General features: G+C 41.3%; 1 protein-coding gene across 1 annotated transcript; it reads left to right on the forward strand.

Annotated features, from left to right (window-relative positions):
• The first annotated feature begins 1,623 nt into the window (after nt 1-1,623).
• Nucleotides 1,624-23,785, forward strand: LOC146631812 (uncharacterized). Its single transcript, XM_085353134.1, has 10 exons — nt 1,624-1,800; nt 3,752-5,440; nt 7,007-9,146; nt 18,528-18,646; nt 19,031-19,121; nt 20,167-20,311; nt 20,409-20,536; nt 20,677-20,876; nt 20,988-21,073; nt 23,219-23,785. The coding sequence occupies exons 2-9, from the start codon at nt 3,762-3,764 to the stop codon at nt 21,061-21,063; spliced, it is 4,578 nt and encodes a 1,525-aa protein (XP_085209260.1). The 5' UTR covers nt 1,624-1,800; nt 3,752-3,761; the 3' UTR covers nt 21,064-21,073; nt 23,219-23,785.

The following is a 23,785-nucleotide window of genomic DNA, read 5'->3' on the forward strand; positions in this document are numbered from 1 at the left end:
TGCTTGGCGAGCCTAGAGCCCGGTGAACTGTGGAACTTCCCCGAGACTTCCACAAGGGGGGGTGGATGATGCATTAGCTCTTAAAATAAAATAAAATAAAATAAAATAAAATAAAATAAAATAAAATAAAATAAAATAAAATAAAATAAAATAGATAATAATTTCCATCATGTAGAATGAATTCTTTGCTTATCAGTACTCTTAAACTGCAGCTTTGTATTAAAAACTGTTATAACGTTGAAACGCTGTACGTATCTGTAATGTAAAAATCTGTAAAGTATCACCTATAGACTCACCTATAGTTGGATAAAAGCAGCTGAGTATGAGTATAAACTAACACAGGCTAAAATAAAAAAAAATCCTACTTTGAGATCTTTACACCACTGCTGATTAATAAGGAAGTACCTTTTATTGGTTGTGATTGGTTCTGTGATGATGAAATGTATTTTTACCGTTCTGTATTGATATGTTCCCGCATCCGAAAACGTCACTAACACACACATAAACACATCTAGCACTGAAATAATTATTAAAAAGCCTTCTTAGTTTTCAAAGAAGTCACTCTTCTCAGATTTGCACAAAGTTCACTTGTGAGTTGTTTCTTGTTCTTGGCGCATGCAACGCAAATTAATGTCGTAAAGACTCAGGTGTTATGCAAATTCAGGTTTACTGTGTGAGTGCTGATGCCTGCTGTTAAAAAACCCAAGGTACCCTCGCTGCCATGAAGCAGTATGAGCTGGACGGATCTTATTCCTTTTCTCTCTGGGCAAAGTGGCTTTTCATCTCAGTTAGAACCTGTTAATCCAGTCCACTGAAAAGGAAACTACCGTCAAGTTAGATAAACTCACAGAGAACCTCCGGACTAAATTTTCAAAACAACAAGGAGTTGGAAGGGGTTTTGCTGTCGTTCAATTAATGGTAAGTGAGTTAAGCCATTTATTTATTTATTAAATTTTTCCAGGTATGTTCAAGCACTAGATACTGGTCCACCTTTGCAAACTGAGAATTTACCTTGCGCTAATGCAATAAACTAGCTGTTTTATTCCCGTTCCTTAAATCTCAGAGTCCTAAAACTTATCTTACCTGTTACAATTCTTAAGCCACACAGGAAGCTAACACTAGGTCAGAGTATTAAAAGGAAAAAATAGAGTACGAAAAATTATTCCACAGAAGCTTTAAGCAAAGAAATTTCCCATTTAACTCACGAGACGCTCCTTTTACAGGCTAGTAAAATGTCGCCTATTTAATTTAATACTAATACTAATTTAATTTAATAAGCTATTAGGCTGCAAAGCAGTGAAATATAAAATGATGTTAGCATATTATGTCACATAAAGATTTTTGTGGTTTTAATAATTTCAAAACTCGATAATATTTTTTCTTTGTGGATCCAAATGTGAAAGACTTTAACCAGCACTTCTTACTGTCAGCTCTGCTTTCATACTCAAACAAAAACATATATTTCAGCCAAACAACCTCTCCGGGCCCGACTCCTGTTAATGCACTTTTATTTTGAAGTGCACACACGCTTCTTCCGGTCTCCTGGTGTTTTCGCTGGAGGCAGCGTGGCTCGGACTGTGAGGCGGGTGGAGGGAGTGTCTGCTGGGTGTATGAGTTGGCTGACGTCTTGTTGGTGTGAATGAGCTGAAAACACACACACGTACACACACACACACACACTTGGTCTGACAACAGCTCGGCAGGCGAGACGATCACGGGAAACGGAGGAACAGTTTTCTTTTATATCTTCTTCCCGCTTCCTTCCCCCCTTCCATCTTTATGACTTCGTGAAGACGAAAGGTAAACACACACTTGCACGCAAAAAGATTGAAAGAAAACTTTATAAAAAGCTAAGTGCTTATGTTGTTATCTTAATAATGGGAAGGGGTAAGTTTAGGGACAGGTGCACAACCTTTGTGACAGTGTAATGGGTGTTTTCCAAGCTTTGTGAAATAATTTGGCTGACCTACATCCTCATTATCAGTCCTCGCATCCTTACTTAAGAGCTGTGTCCAGAACACACAAGCTCGGATCACTCTTTCATTTCGCTTATATCGCCTTTCTTTGTCCACTTTGAGAGGACCCAGAGCCGGACACCGGCTCGGAGTTCACTATTGACGCGTCTACTAGTAACTTATTAACAACTCGAAATGAAACACAGGGATATAACGCTGGTTTAGCTGGTGAAGTCGTTTCGATTGGCTCTTTGAGACCAAACTGACGTCGAAGTAAGCGCGCTCTCACAGCATCACTGGGGAGAATAAATTGACCTAAACATAAAAACTAAAGGCAGCCAGTGTGGCCTTGACACGACAACGGGGGCACTAAAGGCAAACAGAGATAAAGAAAGTTAAAAGCCTGCAAGCAAAGTGCTACAGGAGACCGAGCTCTGCAGAAACCATCGAAAATAACTGACAAAAGCAAGGGCTGAAAGCCTTCTCTCCTCCAGAGTGTTTGTTTCTTAGGAATTTAGCTGCTGGGAAAATAGAGGAGGGGTAGAAACAAACTAGACACTTAAAAACAAAATTTAAAAAAATCATTGGGTGTTGCACACAGCTGTAGTCCAACCTGATTTCATTACACAATATCTTGCACACCTAGAGGTGTTGTGTTTAAGAAGTGTAGCAAAGAAGAAAAAAAGTAAATTGCATATCCCATGTAAAAATACCTAAGTGCACACATACTGAAAACTGCTGTTTGGAATCTAAACAGTTTATGCAAACCAGCTGCAGATTGATAACAATGCTCTATGAGCATTTTCTATTCTTTCTCAAGCTGTACTAGTTAGTGTTGAGAGTGTTAAAACTGCAGGGTGTGGAGTTACCGGTTTTAGTCTTACAGGACAAACCAGATGACATGCTGCACACAATGCCTGTGGTATTTAGTGTAGCAGATTTGGTCACATATTGTATTACTGTTATCTTTTTCACACGGTGTGTAAATTTGGCCCTTTTTTTGTGAGTGGGGAGGGAGGGAGGCCATTTCTGTTGGTCAAAGTGCTCATGTGACAGGTTGCTCAGGACAGTTGCAGTTTGTTTATCTTTTAGTGGTTTCAGATCAATGCCAGCTCCGGGTTTTGACTGTGCCAGAGTTGTAGATTGTATTATAGATGTATGGTACGGTTCACCAGGCCTGTTCCCTGCTTGCCTGTTTTGATCTTGATTACTTTTCCTTTCAGGTGTTCCCTCAATGCTTGGCACTTTCATCGTTGTGTAATACTTAACATTTGTAAATGTTATCACTTGGACCTGTTCAGAGCAGTTTATCTTGCTCATTCTCAATCAGTTAATTTTAGTTTCCCATTTTACGTATCACTAAACATCCTCAGTCAAGATGAGTCATCACACGCTGTCAGAGCTTCACTGTGTGTGAGAGTCTTACCATTTAACTATTTTAATTTTAGCTGGAGAAAAAGAGAAACAATCAAGGAAAGGTTCAGTGCATTTTATGTTATCAAAAGACCAAATCAAAGACTGAAACCTGAGGGAAAAAATATTAAAGCGAGTGGCAGGAAGACTTTTTTTTAAATAGTGGCTGATGTTTGTTCAGAATGATTGATTAGTTTCTCTTTGCTTCTGTAGTAGAGTAATGCACTTTAAAAAATCTAGACAAACCAGACCATTCCCGTCTTCTTTGTGACAACATAACCGACTGGCTTTTTCTGTTCTGAGTATGAAATGGGTTTTCATTAATGGAAATTTGGAGTTTGCTGTGGATAAACATGTTCTGTTCTTCACTCGTCCTGTTTCAGCAACTCGGCCATGGAGAGCTCCGTCGAGGCTTCCAAGACTAGGGTCATGTCGAAACCCAAGCCACTGCTGGCCCCCAAACCTGGCCTCGCTCCCAAGCCCTTCTCTTTGCAGAAGAATACCACCATCCGCTCCATTCATGCCCCAAAGACGCTCCCCGCTACGTCGAAAATTCAAAACTCAGAGCCTTTGACCCCTCGTGCTCAAAAAACATCTCAGCCGGCTGTCACCTCAAATGCCAAACCAGGCTCTCAAAGTGAGCTTCCCAAAAGTCACCCAACAACAACCAAAGCTAGTGAAGCAGGTAAAGAGGAAACTCGTGACTCTAGTGTAGGAAAAACAGCCTCACAAACCAGTCGGCCCGAAGAGACAAAGAAAACTGAGCTCGTCCAGAAAGACATCATCCAAACAAACGACAAAGCTTCTGGAGATGTTGCAACTAATTCAGAGCAGAACAACGGAAAAGCGAAGGAAGATGAAGCTCGAGCGTCTGTTGTCAAAATGCGGAATCACTCAGGTAGCGATGGAGCCTCTTCAACCGATGAAACATTTAGTTGGGGTGGTGCTAGGAAGCGTCTGTCCATGGAGCTCACCTCGAAGTTTGAGTCAGGCGGTCTTTCTCTGCCCCCCCAGCCTACCATAGCTATCTCCACACACAACACCAAACGTGATTCAAATAAGCCAGCATCTCCTGCTCCAGAGCAGAAGCAGGCATCTCCAGAGCCGAAGCAGGCATCTCCGGAGCCGAAGCAGGCATCGCCGGAGCAGAAGCAGGCATCTCCGGAGCCGAAGCAGGCATCGCCGGAGCCGAAGCAGGCATCGCCGGAGCCGAAGCAGGCATCTCCGGAGCCGAAGCAGGCATCTCCGGAGCCGAAGCAGGCATCGCCGGAGCAGAAGCAGGCATCGCCGGAGCAGAAGCAGGCATCTCCGGAGCCGAAGCAGGCATCTCCGGAGCCGAAGCAGGCATCGCCGGAGCAGAAGCAGGCATCTCCGGAGCCGAAGCAGGCATCGCCGGAGCCGAAGCAGGCATCGCCGGAGCAGAAGCAGGCATCTCCGGAGCCGAAGCAGGCATCGCCGGAGCCGAAGCAGGCATCGCCGGAGCCGAAGCAGGCATCTCCGGAGCCGAAGCAGGCATCGCCGGAGCCGAAGCAGGCATCGCCGGAGCAGAAGCAGGCATCTCCGGAGCCGAAGCAGGCATCTCCGGAGCAGAAGCAGGCATCGCCGGAGCAGAAACAGGCATCTCCGGAGCCGAAGCAGGCATCTCCGGAGCCGAAGCAGGCATCGCCGGAGCCGAAGCAGGCATCGCCGGAGCAGAAGCAGGCATCTCCGGAGCCGAAGCAGGCATCTCCGGAGCAGAAACAGGCATCTCCGGAGCCGAAGCAGGCATCGCCGGAGCCGAAGCAGGCATCGCCGGAGCCGAAGCAGGCATCTCCAGAGCCTTCAAACAGAGAGAGCGATGACGGTGGAGTGAAAGAGGACTACACCGGGGGAAACAGCATTAAAAACAGAATCAGTCAACTGTTTGACTCTGCGTCGAGGCCGGAGGCCATGCCGAAGAGGGATGAACCGGAAATCTTAACCGGTATAGGAGGGGTGAAGGAGCGCATCAAAAATTGGGCTGCAGAAACAACTTCTGAGGGTCCAAAGATGGAGAAGAAGCCTCCGGCTACATCCCGAGCACGCTCCAGAAGGTGAGTAAGGCTCTGCAGTTTGTGTGCAGTGACAAGATTAGACACAAAGAAAAGGAAGTGAGCATTCATTTGCAAGCACAGGTTCAAATCCCAAAGCCTATCTTCGTTGGTCAGATGTAGATGATTTATGACTTTGTGTCTAGGAAGCCTTAACCTTAAATGTGATTCATTTGTTGATTTGGGTGAGCAAATGTTGGATAAAAAACTTTTTATGTGGGTGTGTGATTGTATGTGGTTTCTCTTGATTTAGATTTTCTTTATGTTAGTGGTTTGGATTTACGAGGACATACAGGCATTTCTTATTTAGACAGAAAGCACGGCCCCAGTTTCTGGTTTCTGTGAGCAGCTGTAGCAAGAGTGCAAGTCTAGAACTGTTGAGGAAGGAAAGTTTGAGTGTTGCTCTCTTGATGCTCCTCCGTGTTCAGTGTGTTTGGAAAGTAATCCGGGCGTGGTAAATGAAAAATGCTGCTGCAGTATCGATGTTGCAGCCAGATTTATGTCCTTAAATAACCAAGGTTAGATAAGAAAGCAAACTAAGCTACCGAAGTGTGTGAGGTTTGAGATTAGACATCCAGCTGTCTGCACATAGCTTCAGGTATTTAGCCATTCCCTATAGTGGATGTTAATGGGATTTTAGTTGTGTTTGCTTACAGTTTCCTAAATAACATTTAGGGAAATGAATCTTTCAGAAAATCTGCATCTTGACTATATTTTTGAGAGTTTTCACTGTCAGAAGTTTTCAGTGGAACTACTACTCCATGTACTGAATACGCATTATTATCTCTGAAGCACTGCTGACTGTGTGGAAATGCCATCAAGACTATTTAAGTGACCAGTCACTGAGTGGATAAGTAAAAACCTTGTTTTTTTACTCATGTTGAAATCAGACCTTTTAAGTAAATGCTCACAATTTCCAGGTAATTTATGCTCTCACTGACAGCTGGATTAGATATATACCTCTCTTTGCCCTTATGCTGGGTGTCATAAATATGTCACATGCTTCCTGGATTCCTATGAGGCTGCCAGCAAACCAATGAAGACTCGTGGAAGTCACTGGTCTGAATAAGCATTAGATCCACTGCTCTCTGTAAAACTTTGTTAACATTAAAGTTGACTTTTTGTGTTGGTTAAAAGCGACGCGCAAGGTGTTATTTCGCGAACTTCCAGGGTGCAAATAGGCCGTTTCCCCCAGCGCTACACTAAGCTAAACATTTGCTTTGTATTTAATGTACAGACAGACGTACACACAGGGTGGTGTCAATCTTCTGTTGTAGGTCTAGGTCTAGTTGTTGTCTGTTACTTTCATGTTAATCTCTAGAAACAACCTACCAGAAGTTTTCTTGTTTGTGTTTGTAGTCATGTGGTATAGACCAATCACATTAGAGCAGGGTTTGCTGTTTTTTATCTGCCTACAAAATGACTGCTATATGTAACAGGACACCTAGCTATCAGCTCAGTGACTCTTGAATGTTGAGAACAAAAAGCCCCCAAAACAAAACAAGAACAAAACGTCATTAAAACTCTGTTGTTCACAATGAAAAGCTATGATTGCTCTCTCCTCCACAGCTTTGAGCCCGCAACTTCTCCAACAGAAGTGAAAACACCAAAAACTTCAAATCTCAGACTTTCTGCCGAAGAAATGCCGCAGAGTCCGACTGTGGACCCCCCGTCAAAGGTCTCTCCTGTTGAACAACCAACAAAGTCCCCAACAGAAATGCTAAAAGGTGTTCGAACTGAAAAGAAATCATCGGAAAGTGCTGCAGAGAGCCCACAAGAGGCGAACAAATCAACAGAGGTTGACGTCCAGTTGCGCACCCCTAACTTGAGTGAAGATGTACCAAAGAGGGACAATGTCAAACGTCGCTCTGTTCGCTTTGGCACCGTGCAGAGTGATGATGGTGGGCCTCCACTGATCCTAGGCTCGGATTCTGATTCTGACACTGAAGACGAAGAAGAAGGAGAAGAAGAAGAAGGAGAAGAAGAAGAAGGAGGAGGAGAAGAAGAAGAAGAAGAAGAAGAAGAGGAGGAGGAGAGTCCTGGAGTTACAGCTGAAAAGAAAGTCCCTGATTTAGTGCCTGTCTATAAAAGAGTAGGAATTTTTCAGAAAAAACATGATGAGAGTCAACAGCAAGAAGAAGAAAGACTGAAACATCTGAAATTTGAAGAACAGCGGCGAGCAGAGGAGACGGAACAAGCAAGGCTTCAGCTAGAACAGGAGCAGAAAAGAGTGGAAGAAGAGAAGGAAAAAGAAAGGGAAAGACAGAGGGAAGAGCTCAGGCTTAAGGAAGAGGAGAGGGCAAGGCAGAAAGAGGAGCAAATTAAACAAGAGATGGAGGAGAAGGAAAGGGAGAGGCTAAAGGAAGAGGAGAGACTGAGGAAGGAAAGAGAAAGACAGAGACTAAAAGAAGCGCAAGAGAGAGATAAAGAGCTAAAGCTGAAACAGGAGGAGGATGAAGAGAGAAAAAGAAGGGAACAGGAGAGGAAAATCCAGCAGGAGAAAGAGGCAGAGATGGAGAGGAAGAGGCTGTTAGAAAAACAGAAAGAAGAGGAGAGAAGGGAAGAGGAAAGAAAGAGGAAGATTGAGAAAGAAAAAAAACTGGAGCTGGAAATGAAAATCCAGCAGGAGAAAGAGGCAGAGATGGAGAGGAAGAGGCTGTTAGAAAAACAGAAAGAAGAGGAGAGAAGGGAAGAGGAAAGGAGGCAGATTGAGAAAGAAAAACTGGAGTTGGAGATGAAAATCCAGCAGGAAAAAGAGGCAGAGATGGAGAGGAAGAGGCTCATAGAAAAACAGAAAGAAGAGGAGAGAAGGGAAGAGGAAAGGAGGCAGATTGAGAAAGAAAAACTGGAGTTGGAGATGAAAATCCAGCAGGAAAAAGAGGCAGAGATGGAGAGGAAGAGGCTCATAGAAAAACAGAAAGAAGAGGAGAGAAGGGAAGAGGAAAGAAAGATGAAGATTGAGAAAGAAAGACTAGAGAAGCAGGAGCAGGAGAGAAAAATGCAAGAGGAACTGGAAAGAAGGCAGGCAGACCAACTCAAAGAAAAGCAAAGACTAGAGGACGAGAGAGAAACAAAGCAATCTGGGTTGAACAACATGCAAGAGGAGAGTTTGGTGCGCAGATCAAAGCCTCATCTAAACTATTTTGAATCTGAAGATTGGCCTCAGGAGTCAAAATCAGCACATTCCCCCTCACCAAACACCTCTGGGCCCACAGAGAATCTGATGGATGTGGTTTATGATGACTTCTCGGTCAAACAGAATCCGATCAACATAGAATTTGATGATTTTTCAGTCAAACCGATAAAAGTGATCTCACGGCGTAAAACAGAAAGCAGTCCAGTTTTCCGTAGTTGGGATGACTTTCTGGATATAGAGGAAGTGAAGGGACTGGTGCCTGTGGACGTCAAAACTGAGAGAGCCAAGGAAGACAAAATGGAAAAACCAGAGCAGTGTCCGAATACACCTCCTTTGCAGGAGAGAGAATGGGTGGAGGAGATAAAAGATGAGCCAGAAGAGGAGCAGCTCATCTCTCTAGACGTGAAGAAAGAGGAGCAGCTCATCTCTCTAGACGTGAAGAAAGAGGAGCAGCTCATCTCTGTAGATGTAAAGAAAGAGGAGCAGCTCATCTCTCTAGATGTGGAGGAGGAGGAAGAGGAGAAGGAGACAGAAACCGAGGATGAGGACGAGATGGAAGAAGACAACCAAGAGGTGAGCCCTATTTGGTTAGGTTCTAGCTATATTTGTATTTCTGTCACGCTTGATTAGATTTTTGTTTTGTGGACATCACTATGGTTATATGAAAGCTCCAACTGTTCACTTATGCAGAAAGGGTGAGGTTAGGAACAGAAGCAGGGGTGTGCACCACTAGTAAATGTGGTTATTTTGTCAATGAATCACATCAGCCAGGCAGCCATACACACCTCACCTGCACCAGCATTTTGCCATTCCTGTAAGACAAGGAGAGAAATATCTTGTCGTACTTGCTTCAGTGTGGTTAAGTCACAGCTTAAGAACTCATGACTGTGTTAGTGTGTGTGCGTGTACTTGTATTACTCATGTTAACACAGCTGGGGAGACTCCTTCATTTTAACTATCCTTATATAACTGCCTTATAAAGTAAGGCTGGGTCCAGGAAATGATACTGTTAATTCTCAGGGAAATTACTGTACTGTTTTCTGAAGGCAACATAAACATAAACATATCTCAATAGTACCCCCCCCCCCCCGAAGTGATTACTTGTTTTATTACAGCGAGAAACATCAAAGAAGGCTAGGGCGAGGTAAACTGCTAATGTGCACGTTTCAATGTTTCTGCTCTTAAAATTACTGCCATTCATTGTGGTAAGCGCGAGATCAGAATAGAAGTGCGATGACAGTGCGAAGTTTTGACGGCAGAAAGATGGGTTACACTTCCTGTGTGTGTTTCCAGAAGCTGTCTATCTTCTGTGTCTTCTGCTTTCAGTTTGCAAGAAACATTTTTAAGTAGAAGCATCGCAAACATTTTAAAGACGCATGTTACGAGGAAGAAGGTTTGGTATGAATGTGTGGAGAGTGTAAGGCAGGTGTGTGTTACTTAAGAGTGTGCTGTGTGATGATGTGGGCCATAGGGCTATAACCCGTCAGATAATGGGTCATGTGTTTCTATTTCACACGTCTTGTCATATTACCACATTGCAAGCAAATTCGGTTGGTAGTGAAGATGTTAGTTTACACGATTATGTAATATGAAGTGCTGCCTAAAGGTGTAGTTCAGCGTTTTGCAAACAAAAGCATTTATATTCTCTTTTACTGAGAATTTTGTGAGGCAATTAACATTGAAGTTGTGTATGTAGCAAAAATAATGGCATCAGTTGCATAGTTTAACACAAAAGCTGGAAAGAAAGTTTTGTTTCTGCCTCCACTTTCCTGTCCACTCTGCACTACTGTGCTATCCATTAAAGAGAAGAGGCAAAGAAATGACAGTCATATCTTCTTCAGTCATAATGCTGAGTCATTATCAATAGATTTGGTATTGCACTTATCTAACCCTCAGTGTAAAAGTGATTAAAAGTGATTGAGTATTGAGTTGACATTCAGAGACAATGAAGTCGCAGAACAGCTGCAGTGCAAGACTGACGTCTGCAAATAAACATGATCACTTTACAGTTTGCAGTTTGAAGTTTTAGTTCGCCAAGTTTAGTTGTTCCAAAAATGCTTCGATGTGTTTGATTTCACATGTCTATGTGTCCTGTTTCACAACACGTGTGAGTTTGTCTTGCTGAAATAAGGTATATGATGCACTAATGCGTCACAGGTGCACAGACTGTCTCCTGATAAAATATCACATTTCGATTGGTCAGACCACAAACTGTTCCACTGCTCGTTAGTTCATAATAAGTGAGCTTGTGAACGCAGCTGCAATCTATGTTCGCTGACTGTTGGGTCATTCCATCTCAAATTTGCTCAGTCATCTCTGATTTACATAAAAGATTTATTGTCCAAAGTTTGAACATGTGTAATGAGTGCTGTGAAAGTTTAGTTTCCTATATCAACTACTTTTCAGGATGTATCTTTTGGAAAAAAAGGTTAGTCGACCCACTTTCAGGCACGTTTTTTGAAATCTGAGGCAGTGTTTGAACATGAATATTTGAAAAACTATTAAAGATGAAAGATTTTCTCAGTATCAAAATGAATCAGGATCTGTAATTTGGAATGGATACATTTGAAAAAAAGATAATTGGGTACTTAAAATATAAAGAGGCAATCTGTATGCTAACTGTGTGAATGAAGGCCGCAAGAATTGTAACTAATATGTATGAATATGCTACATTGTTGCGTTTTAATACCTGGAATAACCTGAATGATTAGCCTGCTTCAGAGCAGCAGGTCTTGAAATGGGTAGAGAAGGTCTCAGAGGTGAAAAATATGCACATATACCGGTACATTAAAATCATTTTTTTTTTGTATAATTTTGTTTTTGTTGTACAAATTATAATATTTGCTCAAGTCAGGATGAAAGTTGAGTGAAAGTAGCACTTTCTTTGTTTTTTTTTCATGTTAAAAAGAGTTTTATATGTTTTATTTTACAGTATTATGATAAGTAACTATAAACCATTCAGACATTAGGACTACTTGTCTTTTGCAATGTGAGCTTTATTAGTGTGTGTGCTCAAATATAGGGCTTTACATATTTTCCATATTTTAACTACCTAATACTCACATTTTTGATGTATCTGGCCCAAATTACACATTGTAATTCATTTTCATGGTAAGATACATTTTCAGGCTTTTATCTTTTTAGATATTAGAATTTAAACATTGCTGCAAATTTCACTGGGCAAAAAAAAATACATATTGAAAATATATTTCAATACGTATTTATAGCAATTATTACATATTCAAACGTTGTACCATGAAATTTTTATGCAAATCGGAGACTTTGGTTTGACATTGTTGTTTTCAGAGCTGCTCCTGAATCCATGTTGTGTTTTTCTCTAATGACTCATGAGAGAAACTTATTGTTATGCAATTTTATATTGTGAAATATTATTCTCACATAGCTGAACTGTTGCCTTAATAGTAGTGAACGGCTGCTATTCTTTGCACCTCACAGTTTTGTCTTAGATGGTCTTTTTTTAATCATTTATATTATTGCATACATTTTACCTGCATCAACCTTTTATGTTTTGTCTTTGTGTTACTTTTTGTTTGAATCTAAGTTTTTCTTTTCCTACTAACTTCTTAGACAGTGTCCAAACTTCTTCTTTTATAATTGAGATTGGAGGTGACAGGTCAAGTAGATAGCAAAGTGAACAGATGTTCAATTTTGACACAGCATTTAAAAAAAATAAAGGCAGCAAACCCAACAAATTCCAGGTGAACAGAGCAGAGCTGCACTTAATGAGAGCAGGGCTGCCAGAGATATGACATTTAAGACAGATGGGCTCACCGCCTGTTTGAACATGCAACATTTTTGCAGACTTAATGAAAACAGTGAACCAACCCTGGACTGTGAGTGTGTGTTTGCTCTGTCAGTGCTGTAGCAAGCAAACCTTACCATACATAACCTATGACATACAGGGCAATGTATGCAACCACTTGAGTGCTGTAAAGGGGCTTTGCTTGTCTGTCTGTGTGAGTACATTCTTATTTGCACCACTGAGTGGCGCTGCTGCTCTTTGACTTTGCACTTCCTCACTGTGTGCTGCAGAAATGGTGAACTTTATCTCATATAAGGCACCTGAAAATCAGCTAAAAGTAAACGACCTCTGTAACACTAAACTATATGTTTTCATAAGTGTAATCGTTTGTTTTCTTCTTTTCTTTCCCTTTTGATGCAATAATGCCAACCTGAAAACTGACAAAAAGCTTTTCATTTTTAGACAAAGCATACTGGAGAAAATGTTTACTAGGCAAACACAAGGTGTGCAGCTGATCGTGCACCCTCAGTCAGGCTTCTGATTGAAAGAAAGATGAGCAGATGATGGCAGGATGTGATGGTAAGAAGAGCCTAGGTGCTGTGTGGTCAGCATGCCCTCTTTTGGGTCTCTCCAGCAGAGCAGGATGTGAGAATGACCATACATGGTGCCCCATGTCTGCTCTCATTTTCTGTCTCTGTCTCTCAATCTCTCCACCCTGTTTTGAGAGAGAGCCTGTCATCCCCCCTCCCTCACACACAAACACACTCTCTGGCACACAAAGAGGACGGTCTAATCCAGAGACAAGAAAGTTCACGTCTACTGTCTGTGTGTTTTCTGCTGCTTCATTTGCCTTTTCCTCTCACAAAAACCTGGCTCATTCATTGCCTGCATTTACCTACGGATGAGACCGGCAGAGGGAGGTACAGAAAGCACCTTGGCCCAGCCAGGCCGCACCTTTCCTACTTCCCTCGGGATTTTCCACATCCGAGCACAGACCTCCGCTTTGTGTTGACGTTCTGTGAAATCACTCAGGTCTGACGGTGATAAAGGGGTGATCTGTCTCTCTGTACTTGCCTTTGGATGTTTGGAGTGTCAGATGCTTCCCATGTGATTTTTTTTTTTCTTCCTGTTTTTGTGAACTCGGAAGTACGTGGGTAGGTTTAGTCAAAGAGGTTTTAGTCAAAGAGATAAAAGGATGTAAATTGCCAACTTTAGACTGAAACCTTCGAAGCTCTTTTTGCTTCCCAAGTGACGACAGAGAGGAGTTTTTGAAGCAGGCTTCAGTCGGTTTGTCTTTTAAATCGATGCTTAATCAATGATGGGAAGCTCTTTCTTTAGGATGCCGCTGTCTCACATCAATCATAGTTAATGTGACAGTGGAATAGTGTCGTCACACTGCAAACACATGGCTGGCTGGACTATTTACTTCTTCACTGACGGCAAATTGTAGACTATTCCAGGAAGTTCGGGTAAGCTGAGTCGTAAAAATATGCAGAGAGAGGAAGCATCCATTTCAAATGACAGATGGACTACGTTTTGTCTTCTGTGATGTCAGAAAAGTTCTTTCTACAAAATATAACTTTTCCTGTGCATACCTTCTGAAATATCAACAGACAGCTGGATCGCAGAGCCAGCTTTCTGACTCACCCGCAAAATCCTTTCATCTCTAATAAAGTTGAACCTCAGTTTCTCTGTTGAACCGGTTCCCATGGTGACCCTGCTGTCAGTGCAGCCAGCTGTGTGAGCTTTTCAAGCATGCAGTACTTTGAAGGAAAACTGTCGGCCGCCCAGCTGCAGGTGGCGGGCTGGGTGGGCAGCCTACGTCGGTCCTTGCAAGGGGCTCTGGAGCTCGTGTGGGGCCAGGAGAAGCAGGAGGAGGAAGAGGATGATAAAGAAGATGAAGAAGAGGAAAGTGGAGATGAAGGAGGAAGGTTTCAGAGGGCCATGTCACCGCTCCGTAGCTTTGCCAGTCGCAGCAGGAGATCCCTGCATCGCTTCTCCATCAGAAGTCGCAAGACTTTGCAGAGGAAAGCCACTAAAACCTGTTCTGTAAGAGCTGACATACACAAAGCAGTAAAAATATACAGTTACAGTAACTATATTTAAAGGCTTTTCTGTCTAATTTCCATTATCATTGTGTGCAATGATCAAAGCCGAAGCTTTTAGGGCGAGTTTTGTTAGAAAATGCTTCAAAACTCCCTGTAACTTATTAGCCTGTTCAAAATTTCCATGGACATGGGTTAAAAGATAACCATGCAAATGTAAATAGGGAGTGCAGCACACAGTGGCAGTGTGTTTCAGGAAGGACAGAGATATCTGATGAAGTTTCCTGCTTGTATTTTCTTTTTTTTATCAGTGCGCAGTCACGGCCTTTCCCTCTCTGTCTGTGGTGTATGTGGGAGATAACGCGCCGGACAATAACAAAGTGTGACACACTTAGACAAGGTTTATCTAACTGTTGTTATTTATGGGTGTCAGCTCCATATCTGCATCTGCCTTTTGTTTGAGCTGGCCGCCTTTGGCTCACAGCCTAACCGTTCTTAGTTAATGCCTTTTTTTCTTCCTATTTCTATCATTGTATGTCATTACATCTCATTACATTATATTATAATAGATTATATTTGATTTTGCAAGCGATCCTTGCACATTTTTTGGAACCAAAAAACATTTTGTTTACACTATATTTAAGTATATAACATGTACATTTGTCTGTAACTTTATCATACATGTGGGTGCACAGGAGAAACAAAGATTATCTCTCCGGCTTAATTCCCTTAATCTGGTGATCTGTCGTTTTGATTCTTGTGGTGACACTCCTTCACAGTCGTTGTGAATCAGATTGTTCCTCATTAAGTTGTACTTTTATTCTCTCCACTTAGCTGCAAACAAGGTTCCATATACATTCCAGTGACCATGACAAAAATGTTATGCAGGTAAACTATAATCAAGCAGACTCTGTCCTAACTTGTGCAGCACATCCTGCGCCCTCAGCAGCACATTTTATACTGGCAAACACAGAGGTAGTGCTTTTATCCTTTATAGTAGGTGTGCGTGCTACTTAGAAGTTCTTGTCCTAAATCTTCAAATGTTGCTAGATGAATTAAGCTGCACCCTCATGTTTTTAATATATTAGCAGTGGATCCAGTGAAAGATTTAGCTCATAAAAAAAATCCTCTTAATGTTAGGAAAGGGAGGATCGATGTCACTGCATCGCTTTTGCATCTAACAATGCAAATTTATGTTAGGCCGGATATTTATTGTAGAAACACACCTTTACAAAGTTAGTAAATGCTGAGAAAAACACTAGCTTGCCTGACCAATCAACAACAGGACTTGGTGGAAATTAAATTTCATCCCTGGTTCTTACAGTGCAAAAGTGCCCTTGTGCCCTAGATTCTACAGGCCCAGGGTTCCTTATTCACCAGATTTCTATAGCATATAACAAGAATCCGAAAAATGAATTCGGGATTTATTTAACCCTCAGAGATGTAAATCACTATAAGTGCTAAATCTTAATCTAACCCTGCGTTTTGTAGAAGGATAAAAGAGATTTCTTGGGTTTAAAAAAAAAAAAAAAGAATATTCCTTTAATTGATGATTGTCTAAGTTAGACTTAAGGTTAGGGTTGGAGTGATTGCTGTTGATAAAGTGCACCTCAGAGGGTTGATATGACATAGGTAAGGAATAAGACTGACCCAAGCATACCCAAGTTAAGTTACAGTGCCATGAAAAAATTTGCGACTTTTCTGACTCCTTCATTTTTTTACACATTTGTGTAAAATGCTTAATTGTTTCATATTATCAAACAAATTAATTATTGGACAAAGATGAACTGAGTAAATGCAAAAGACCGTTTCCCAGGGGTGGGCAGCTTACCAAAATCACTCCAACACGCATCCAGGAGGTCACAAAAAAACCCCAGAACAACATCTACTTCACTTGCTGTAAATGATGGAGTCATGAACTCTGCTGTCTACCAGAAAATCCCAGAGGAGAATGTTCGGGTGTTAGTTTGTACCCTGGAGCTTAAACCGAGTTGAGTTATACACCAGGACGATGATCTGAATCACACCAGCACTTCTGAATGGCTTAAAAAACAAAAACAGAGTGAAGTATTTGGAGTGATGTAGTCAAAATTCAGACTTAAATGCGATTGAGATGCTTTGGCCTTAAAAACAACCTCAAAGAGGCTGTTCAAGCTTGAAAACCCTCCCTTGTGGCTGAATTAAAATAATTCTGCAGAGAAGAGTGGGGTAAAATTCCTCCACAGTGATGTGAAAGATTTATTGCCACTTATTATAAATGCTTGATTGCAGTTCTTTCTGCCAAGGGTGGCACAATCTGTTATTATGTTTGAGGGGAATGACTTTCTCATTGCACGGTATACAGAATATTGAACTGGGGAGCATAAAACAAAGAACAAAGAACCCTGAACGTAGGACATGGCAAATACTGGACTATAAATTTATGGCGTGGGGAACATCCCAGAAATTTCCCTTGGGAGTTGGTGGAGACCAAAGCAGAGATAAAAGGAGAGTACGGGAGTACTGGATACTTTTCCAGTTCACAAACGTATCTCTCAATAGTTGCAATATCTTTGCTCAACTTCTAAACATGTTTCTAATATCTAATTTATTGAGCACTCCTTTAGCTATGGCCAAAGTAGGAAGACGAGGCCGTTCGTTTTGAATTTTTAAAACGGAGGAAACTGGCTCCATAGTGTGGCGGTTTACGCATTTGGTTGACAAGCTAAATTTTGCTGGTTCCGTTCCAGACAGAGATAAGAATCCCCTTTGGGGTTGCGGTCAAATCAAATGTGCAGAGCTACCCGCTGTGGTGCCCACTTGTGACGAGGGGTCATCCTAAAGTAACTTTTCTTTTTTGTCTCCAAATCACACGATACAATGCCTCACTGTTTCTTTTATCTCTTGCACAAATGTTTTTCTAACCTTTGCATACTTAAGATTCACCCAAACAGGAATAACTGCATATTTGAAAAATTCTTTTGTTTTCTTATTGAACTCAGCTGGGAAGCATTAGTCAACATTAGAACTTTGTGAGTGACAGCTGCAGCTCTGTGATAAAGGTGGCACAGACACGGGATAAATCGCATCGCAGAGGAAAGGCTTGTGTAAAAAAGCACTTTGTTTTTTCTCTGTATCTGAACATGGAGTGTAGTTATAGGAAAATCACTAGAAGCCTATTCATTTGTGCTGTGATGCTGCCAGATAACAGGCATTGTGCAAATGAAGCTGCCCTGAGCGTCCTGAGTAATAAATGGCCTCACAAAAGAGATGAGATGTTTACTCAACTGTTGTGTTGTATCCAGGTGACAGTGTCTGGCCATTCAGCACTGGGATGCGCCCCTCAACAAAATATGAAGCGAGCATACAGGAATGTTTTACGAGGAAGTGGTTGCTTTTGTTTGGAACATGTTTGCGTGCGTCCGTGTATGCTTGTGTGTGCGTGTGTAGTATAGCATGTGGGCGTGACATCATGAGTGTGCTTAGTTTGTCTCTGTTGAGGCATAAAGGTGTGTACGCCAGTGCGTGTGTGTCTGTGTGCGCATGTTCATGCCCCCGGTGTTCATTGAGGACAGCCCAGCCTCTGTGACCGGCTCATTAAAAGACGCATGCTTGGCTGGTCCTTTCTCTCTGTGTAGCTGGTGAGTTTTGGCTCAGCACACAGTTTAGTTTCTCCTTGTTTTAACTCTACAATTTAAAGTTCTTGTTCATAAATTTATATGACGTAGAGGATCATTTGGGTCGTTGAAAAAAAGGATTTTCAATCCATGAACAGAGCAATAGCTTAGAATTTAAGTTAAGGTATTCAGCCAAATATGTCATTTAGCAGGGAAGCATGATGGTGATCTGCCAGTTAGTACTGTTGACTCATAGAAGAAGGTCCTGGGTTCGAATCCACCATCTGGCCTTTCTGTCTGGAAGCTGCATGCGTTTCCCGTGTTTGTGCGGGTTTACTCCTTCCACAGTCCAAAGACATGCAGTTGGTGGGGTTAGGTTAATTGGTGATTCTAAATTACCCATGTTTCTCTGTCTTACTATAGGTTCTTTACTTTATATACTTGTTGTTTTGATTTTGGGTTATATGAATAAAATAGAATTGACGATTTCTCTGGTTTCTGCATGTGTTTTCCTTTTGAATTTGCCTGAAATTTTCTGTCCATCTCGCAGGATCAGACCAACAGTTTCTCCACAAAAAATGAAGACAAGGACACCGATGCTTTGATAGACTTTGGCCTTATTCATGACCAGCAGGATCCAGTCTGGGAACAAACACCTGAAAGAAACAGGTAGGAAATCATTTGCATTATTTAAAAAAATAAGTAGTTTGAGTTTTCGTTGTACTTGTATGACAATGTTAATCCTCAAGCCTTTAAAACGTTTCTATTTTTTTATTTGTTTGGCCAAATGTCATAATTTAGACTTCGGGAAAGTGTTTAGGAACAGAAATCTTGTGACAGCTTAACCGAATGCAGATGCACATTAAAATGTGCTGTCAGGCATTTGAAAGTTGAGCTCCCTGTGCCCCCTTGTGGTCAACAAAGTTAGGCACATATGCTTAATGGAGTGGTGAAATTAAAAACAAAAAAACAAATTGAAATGAGCCAAAAGCATTTTGGCAATGCCCTATGAACATTCTTCTTCAGCGTTGTTTACACTTTTGTTCTCTTCAGTCCACAGCCAGTCCCTGACGAAGTACCTGAAGTCTCATCTGAAGACACCGCCGATGATCTGAAAGAGCCAGAGTTTGCCCCTTTTCCCGAGGTTAGTGAGTTTTTAAATCTTCCCCTGTGCCATCAACCAAAAAAGGTGACATGGAATTCAGTTGTTACTTTTCAAACTTACTTTAGAAAATATCTGTTTGTGCTTGTGCCTTTCTGTAGTGTGAAGCATGGATAGATGGCAAGATAGATAGAAGCACAAAACAAAGATATCAATGACGTTTGTAACAGATAAACACTAACTCGTCATTGTGGAAATAATTTTATCAACTCCTGAAGAGAGTTATCAAGACAAAAACAAAACCAACTAAACTTTATACACGCTGCCTACATTCACATAGTTATAGATATGTACACGTAACATTGATAATGGAAAACAGTGGCATCCAGAAGACAAGAGTCAGAACTCAGCAAAACAGAAAACTTATTTACGGAGCCAATTCATCCTCATATTCACGTGATTTTTTCAATACAGTTGTGTGAACTTGTGCAGTGAGTCATTGGCTCTGTGCAGTCTTCCCACAGTGTTTTCTCTTCTCTCTCTCTTCTCCCAGCTTATTAAACATATAATTTTCTCTCTGTGCGTGACGTTTTTGTCTGGCTTGAAACAAATTCTGGGCGAAACTCCTGTCGTCTTGCTTTGTACACAATTTCGACTCAACCAGGTCACTAAATTGTTTTTTGTTTTTTTTTTGAGTGACGAAGAGTGACAGCTGATTGAAGCCAGTGTTATTAATTATTCTTATTGCTCTTTTATGTAATATTTATATTGGCTGTATATTTCTTTTGGATGTGTTTCCCCATACTTCTACACATTATGTCATAAAGGGAAGTTTGCAAGCACAGAGTGTGGTTTATGAAATCTTTGACTTCATACAGTGTCATAACTGATTTAAAATCTTTTTTTCTAATGTGTTCAATATGTGACTTCCAGAATATTATATAATTTATTATTTATTGTTACCTTAAGGAATTAAATTTCAGTTACTTTTTATATTTCTAATTATTTTCTAGTAATAAATAATGCACACTTGTGGCCAGTGCGTTTGCTTTTTATTGTTAGATTTTGTATATGTGTCTCTGTACAGAGCTCCACTCCTCTCCTTGACACCAGTGCACAAAGATCCAAGGCGGATCTGGGAAAGAGGCGTATTCGAACACGTCCATCACGCAGGCTGACCGCAGGGTTAGCTCAGACGGAAACACAGGATTGGGGGACCCAGGACTCCACAGGTTATTAGAGTATCTGTAATGTTCTATGTGAAAGCGTCAGTGGTATAAAGACAGCTGACGATATCGAATTGTTTTGACTCGTGTCTGTGTTTTTCAGTTGAAAAAGAGACCGTTGCAAAAGAAAGGGAGTCAGATTCTGAGGAAGAACAGCCTAAACCCAAGGTAGTCTGTTCCCCGTCCCAGCGAGTGCCAGTGTTTCCTGGTATGAGTCCTGCAGGCTTGCTTGTAAGTTCTCAAAGCATTCAAGAACAACTTCAATTTATTTTAAATGTGTTTTTTTTATTAATAATATATGTAATATGACGCAAATGGGTCTTTCTTTTATTAAATTAAGTACTTATTTGTATTTATTTGCTTTTTTTAAGGCTCAACTTAAAAGGAAAACAGGTGGTGGAGGAACTGCAGTGAAAGAGGAAACCGTAGAAAGCAAAGCTAGCGAAGAGAAGGAACATCAAGATGAAGAAGTGGCACCATCTTCCGTGGAGCTCTCACATTCTCCTCGCACGCCTGCCCGTCTGGCTGGAGCTACACGGGTGCTGCCACTCATAGGCAACAAAGAAGAAGGGTAAGCAGAAAGAAGCGCTGCTCACCAAAACAAATATATATGTTGTGTAAATGATCCAGATATCTTTGGGGAAGATGACTGAAATATCGAAATATCGTCTGTGACATTCAGTGGTGCCTCCTCGCCTGCTTGGCTGAAAGAGCTGAAATCTAAGAAGCGTATGAGTCAGCACGGCAGTGACGCTTAGCCAGACTGAGGTGAGTGATTTAATATAATTAAAAAAGCTTGCCATGATTTTTGTATTTTACTTATATGCTAAAATATGATTCTGAGTATTATTTAAAAATGTAAAAACGTATTACTGTAGCTTTTAATATATAGATTTTTTTAGGTTACAGTACAGAAGTTCCTACATTGCTGTATGACTGTGGGGGAAATAATTATTTGATCACATGCAGAATTTGTAAGTTTGATCACTTGCAAAGACAAACACTTTTATGTTGGTTTAATTTTAGTGGAGAGAGACAGAGTATTAACCAATCAACCAATAATACAGAAAAAAAACCCTGCATTGCATAATAGTAACATGAAATGCTGAAATTTGGTAAAAGTAGTTGATCCCCCAAGCAAAACATGACTGAAGCCATTGCTAGCAAGCACACTGGTTAGATGTGTCTTGTAGTTGGTCACCAGGTTTGCACACATCTGAGGAGGGATTTCGGCCTACTCCCCTTTACAGAAACTTTAAAGAAAGACATGGCAAAGACATGCTCAGTTGGCTGTCTAGGCTGTTGCTTGGCAACTGGAAGCTTCAGCTTCCTCCACAGATTTACTGTCGCACTGGCGTCTGGAGATTGGCTAAACCACAAAATGACCTTAATGTGCTTCTTTTTTAGTCACTCCTTTGTTGCCTCGGCGGTATGTTTTGGGTCATTGTCATGCTTAAAGACCCATCCAAAACTCATCTTCAGTTTTCTGGCTGAAGAAAGGAAGTTTTCATCCAAGATTTTTCAGTACATGGCCCCGTCCATTGGGCCTTCAGTGCAGTGAAATTGTCCTGTACTCTTAGCAGAAAAACAACCCCAAAGCATAATGTTTCCATCTCCATGCTTGACTGTGGGGATGGTGTTCTTTGGGTCAGTATTTCTCATGACAGGTTGGCGCCAAATGGCTCAATTTTAATTTCACATGACCACAGCACTTTCTCCCAAGCCTCTCTGAATCATTTAGATGTTCACTGGCAAACCTACGACAGGCCTGAACATGTGCCTTCTTGACCAGGTGGACCCCCACAGCCGCTACAGGATTGCAGTCCATTACGAGTATCTTACCACTGTGCTTGCTAAAGGGTTTCTCTACTAAGTAGAAGGACTAAGTCCTGTTTTTCTTGGTGATCAAATACTTATTTCATTCAGTGACATACATATGGGACTGCATGTTTGCGTGGGTTCTCTCCGGTTACTCCATCTTCCTCCCGCAGCCCTAAGACATGCAGTTAGTGAAGTTAGGTCTTTTTCTGTGTTATCCCTGTGTCAGATTAGCAAACTGTCCATTGTGTACCTTGTCTCCTGCACTATTGTAGTTGGGGATCCAACTACACCCCTCCCGGTCCTTATAAGGATAAGCAGAAGAGAATGGATGGACAGACACAAAGAAGTGTATAACTTTTATGTAATATGCGTTTTTCTAGATTTTTGGTTGATATTCTGTCTCTCTCCATTAAAATGAAACTATCACAAAAAGTAGAGACTGTTGATTTCTTTGTGAGTAAAGTTAGTAATTAAGCAGGGGCTCAAATAATTATTTCCTTCAGTGTAGTTGTCAGTAGGGGGTAAAAGGGTTTTTTAATTACTTTTTCTTATCCAAAAAGTGATCTAATAGTCTTTTGTGCAAAAGGTTTCTTTGAATGACTTGTAGATTCATCAGCTGTTTTTCTGCTACTTCTAACCCTTTTATGACTGGTGCATTGCGTATAATTATAGGGCTTAACAGGATTGGCTGTAGATAAGCATGAACATTTTGACCTTTTTAACATTTGGCTTACTTTGCATTTTTTTCTAAGGCAGGCTATGACAAAACCGACAGCGAAGACAAAAAAAAACCCCAACGGGAAACAGGCCATTATCTTTGCTTTTTTTTTTTTCTTCTATCACAATGAGAACCAGACACTGGGGGAAAACATTTTGTACCTAAATGTACTTTATTCTGCTTGATGTGCTTTTAACCTGCCTGTAAAATTAACCCTAACTCTCACAGGTTTTGACTAGCTTAGGGAGAATTATGGAAGTATAAAGGGCTTATGAACACACCAAACACACATTGTGTTACTGATGTTACCACATTATGAGTTTTATATATTCAATGCTTCCATTTGACCTTACTGCATCTTGTCCACCCTTTAGGAAACACCGTGCCATTGCCATTGAGCTCAGCTGCTGCTGCCGGCAGACATGACCGCTCCATCGTGTGCCCAGAGTGCCTTATTTTGTACCTTCACTGGGATGTTCACTTTTGCTGAACGCGCCTTTGAAATTGAATATAATGCCAAGTCTACGTGCCTGTGATGTTTTAATGCCAAGTACATGTTATATGAAATGTTGTTTAAGAAGCTCAGTGGAGAGCAAATACCCCAGTGTCATTTGGAGCAAAGTCATGGACTGTCTGCCTGGATTGTGTAAATTTGTAAGACTGTCATGTACTGACAGGGACTGATGACACTAGGCCTTTAGCAGGATATCTACATTCACACACACGCAGGCCTTTTTATAGTTGTGAGGACACTCGTTGATCACATTGCCTACCCGCTCTCCCAACCCAACTCTTGTCATGTTCTAAATCCAATTTTAACCGCATCATTATCATCAAGTGTGAACCCTCGAAGAGACCTTTGAGGCTCTGGATCCTCACAATGCAGAAGTTCCCTCACTGTGATTTAGAATTTTTTTTTTTTTATCCTCATAAACACAGAA

This window comes from Diplotaxodon limnothrissa, linkage group LG5 (genome assembly GCF_057381915.1).
Source record: "Diplotaxodon limnothrissa isolate DT_005_m linkage group LG5, D_limnothrissa_male_GT1.1, whole genome shotgun sequence".
Lineage (NCBI taxonomy): Eukaryota > Metazoa > Chordata > Actinopteri > Cichliformes > Cichlidae > Diplotaxodon > Diplotaxodon limnothrissa.

Excerpts from the sequence above, each read along its gene's own strand:
- LOC146631812 (XM_085353134.1), top strand. The coding sequence starts at position 3,762 with ATGGAGAGCTCCGTCGAGGCTTCCAAGACTAGGGTCATGTCGAAACCC. Across the intron at positions 18,647-19,030 it reads CAAACACCTGAAAGAAACAG|TCCACAGCCAGTCCCTGACG; the intron begins GTAGGAAATCAT and ends TGTTCTCTTCAG. Across the intron at positions 20,877-20,987 it reads ATAGGCAACAAAGAAGAAGG|TGGTGCCTCCTCGCCTGCTT; the intron begins GTAAGCAGAAAG and ends TGTGACATTCAG.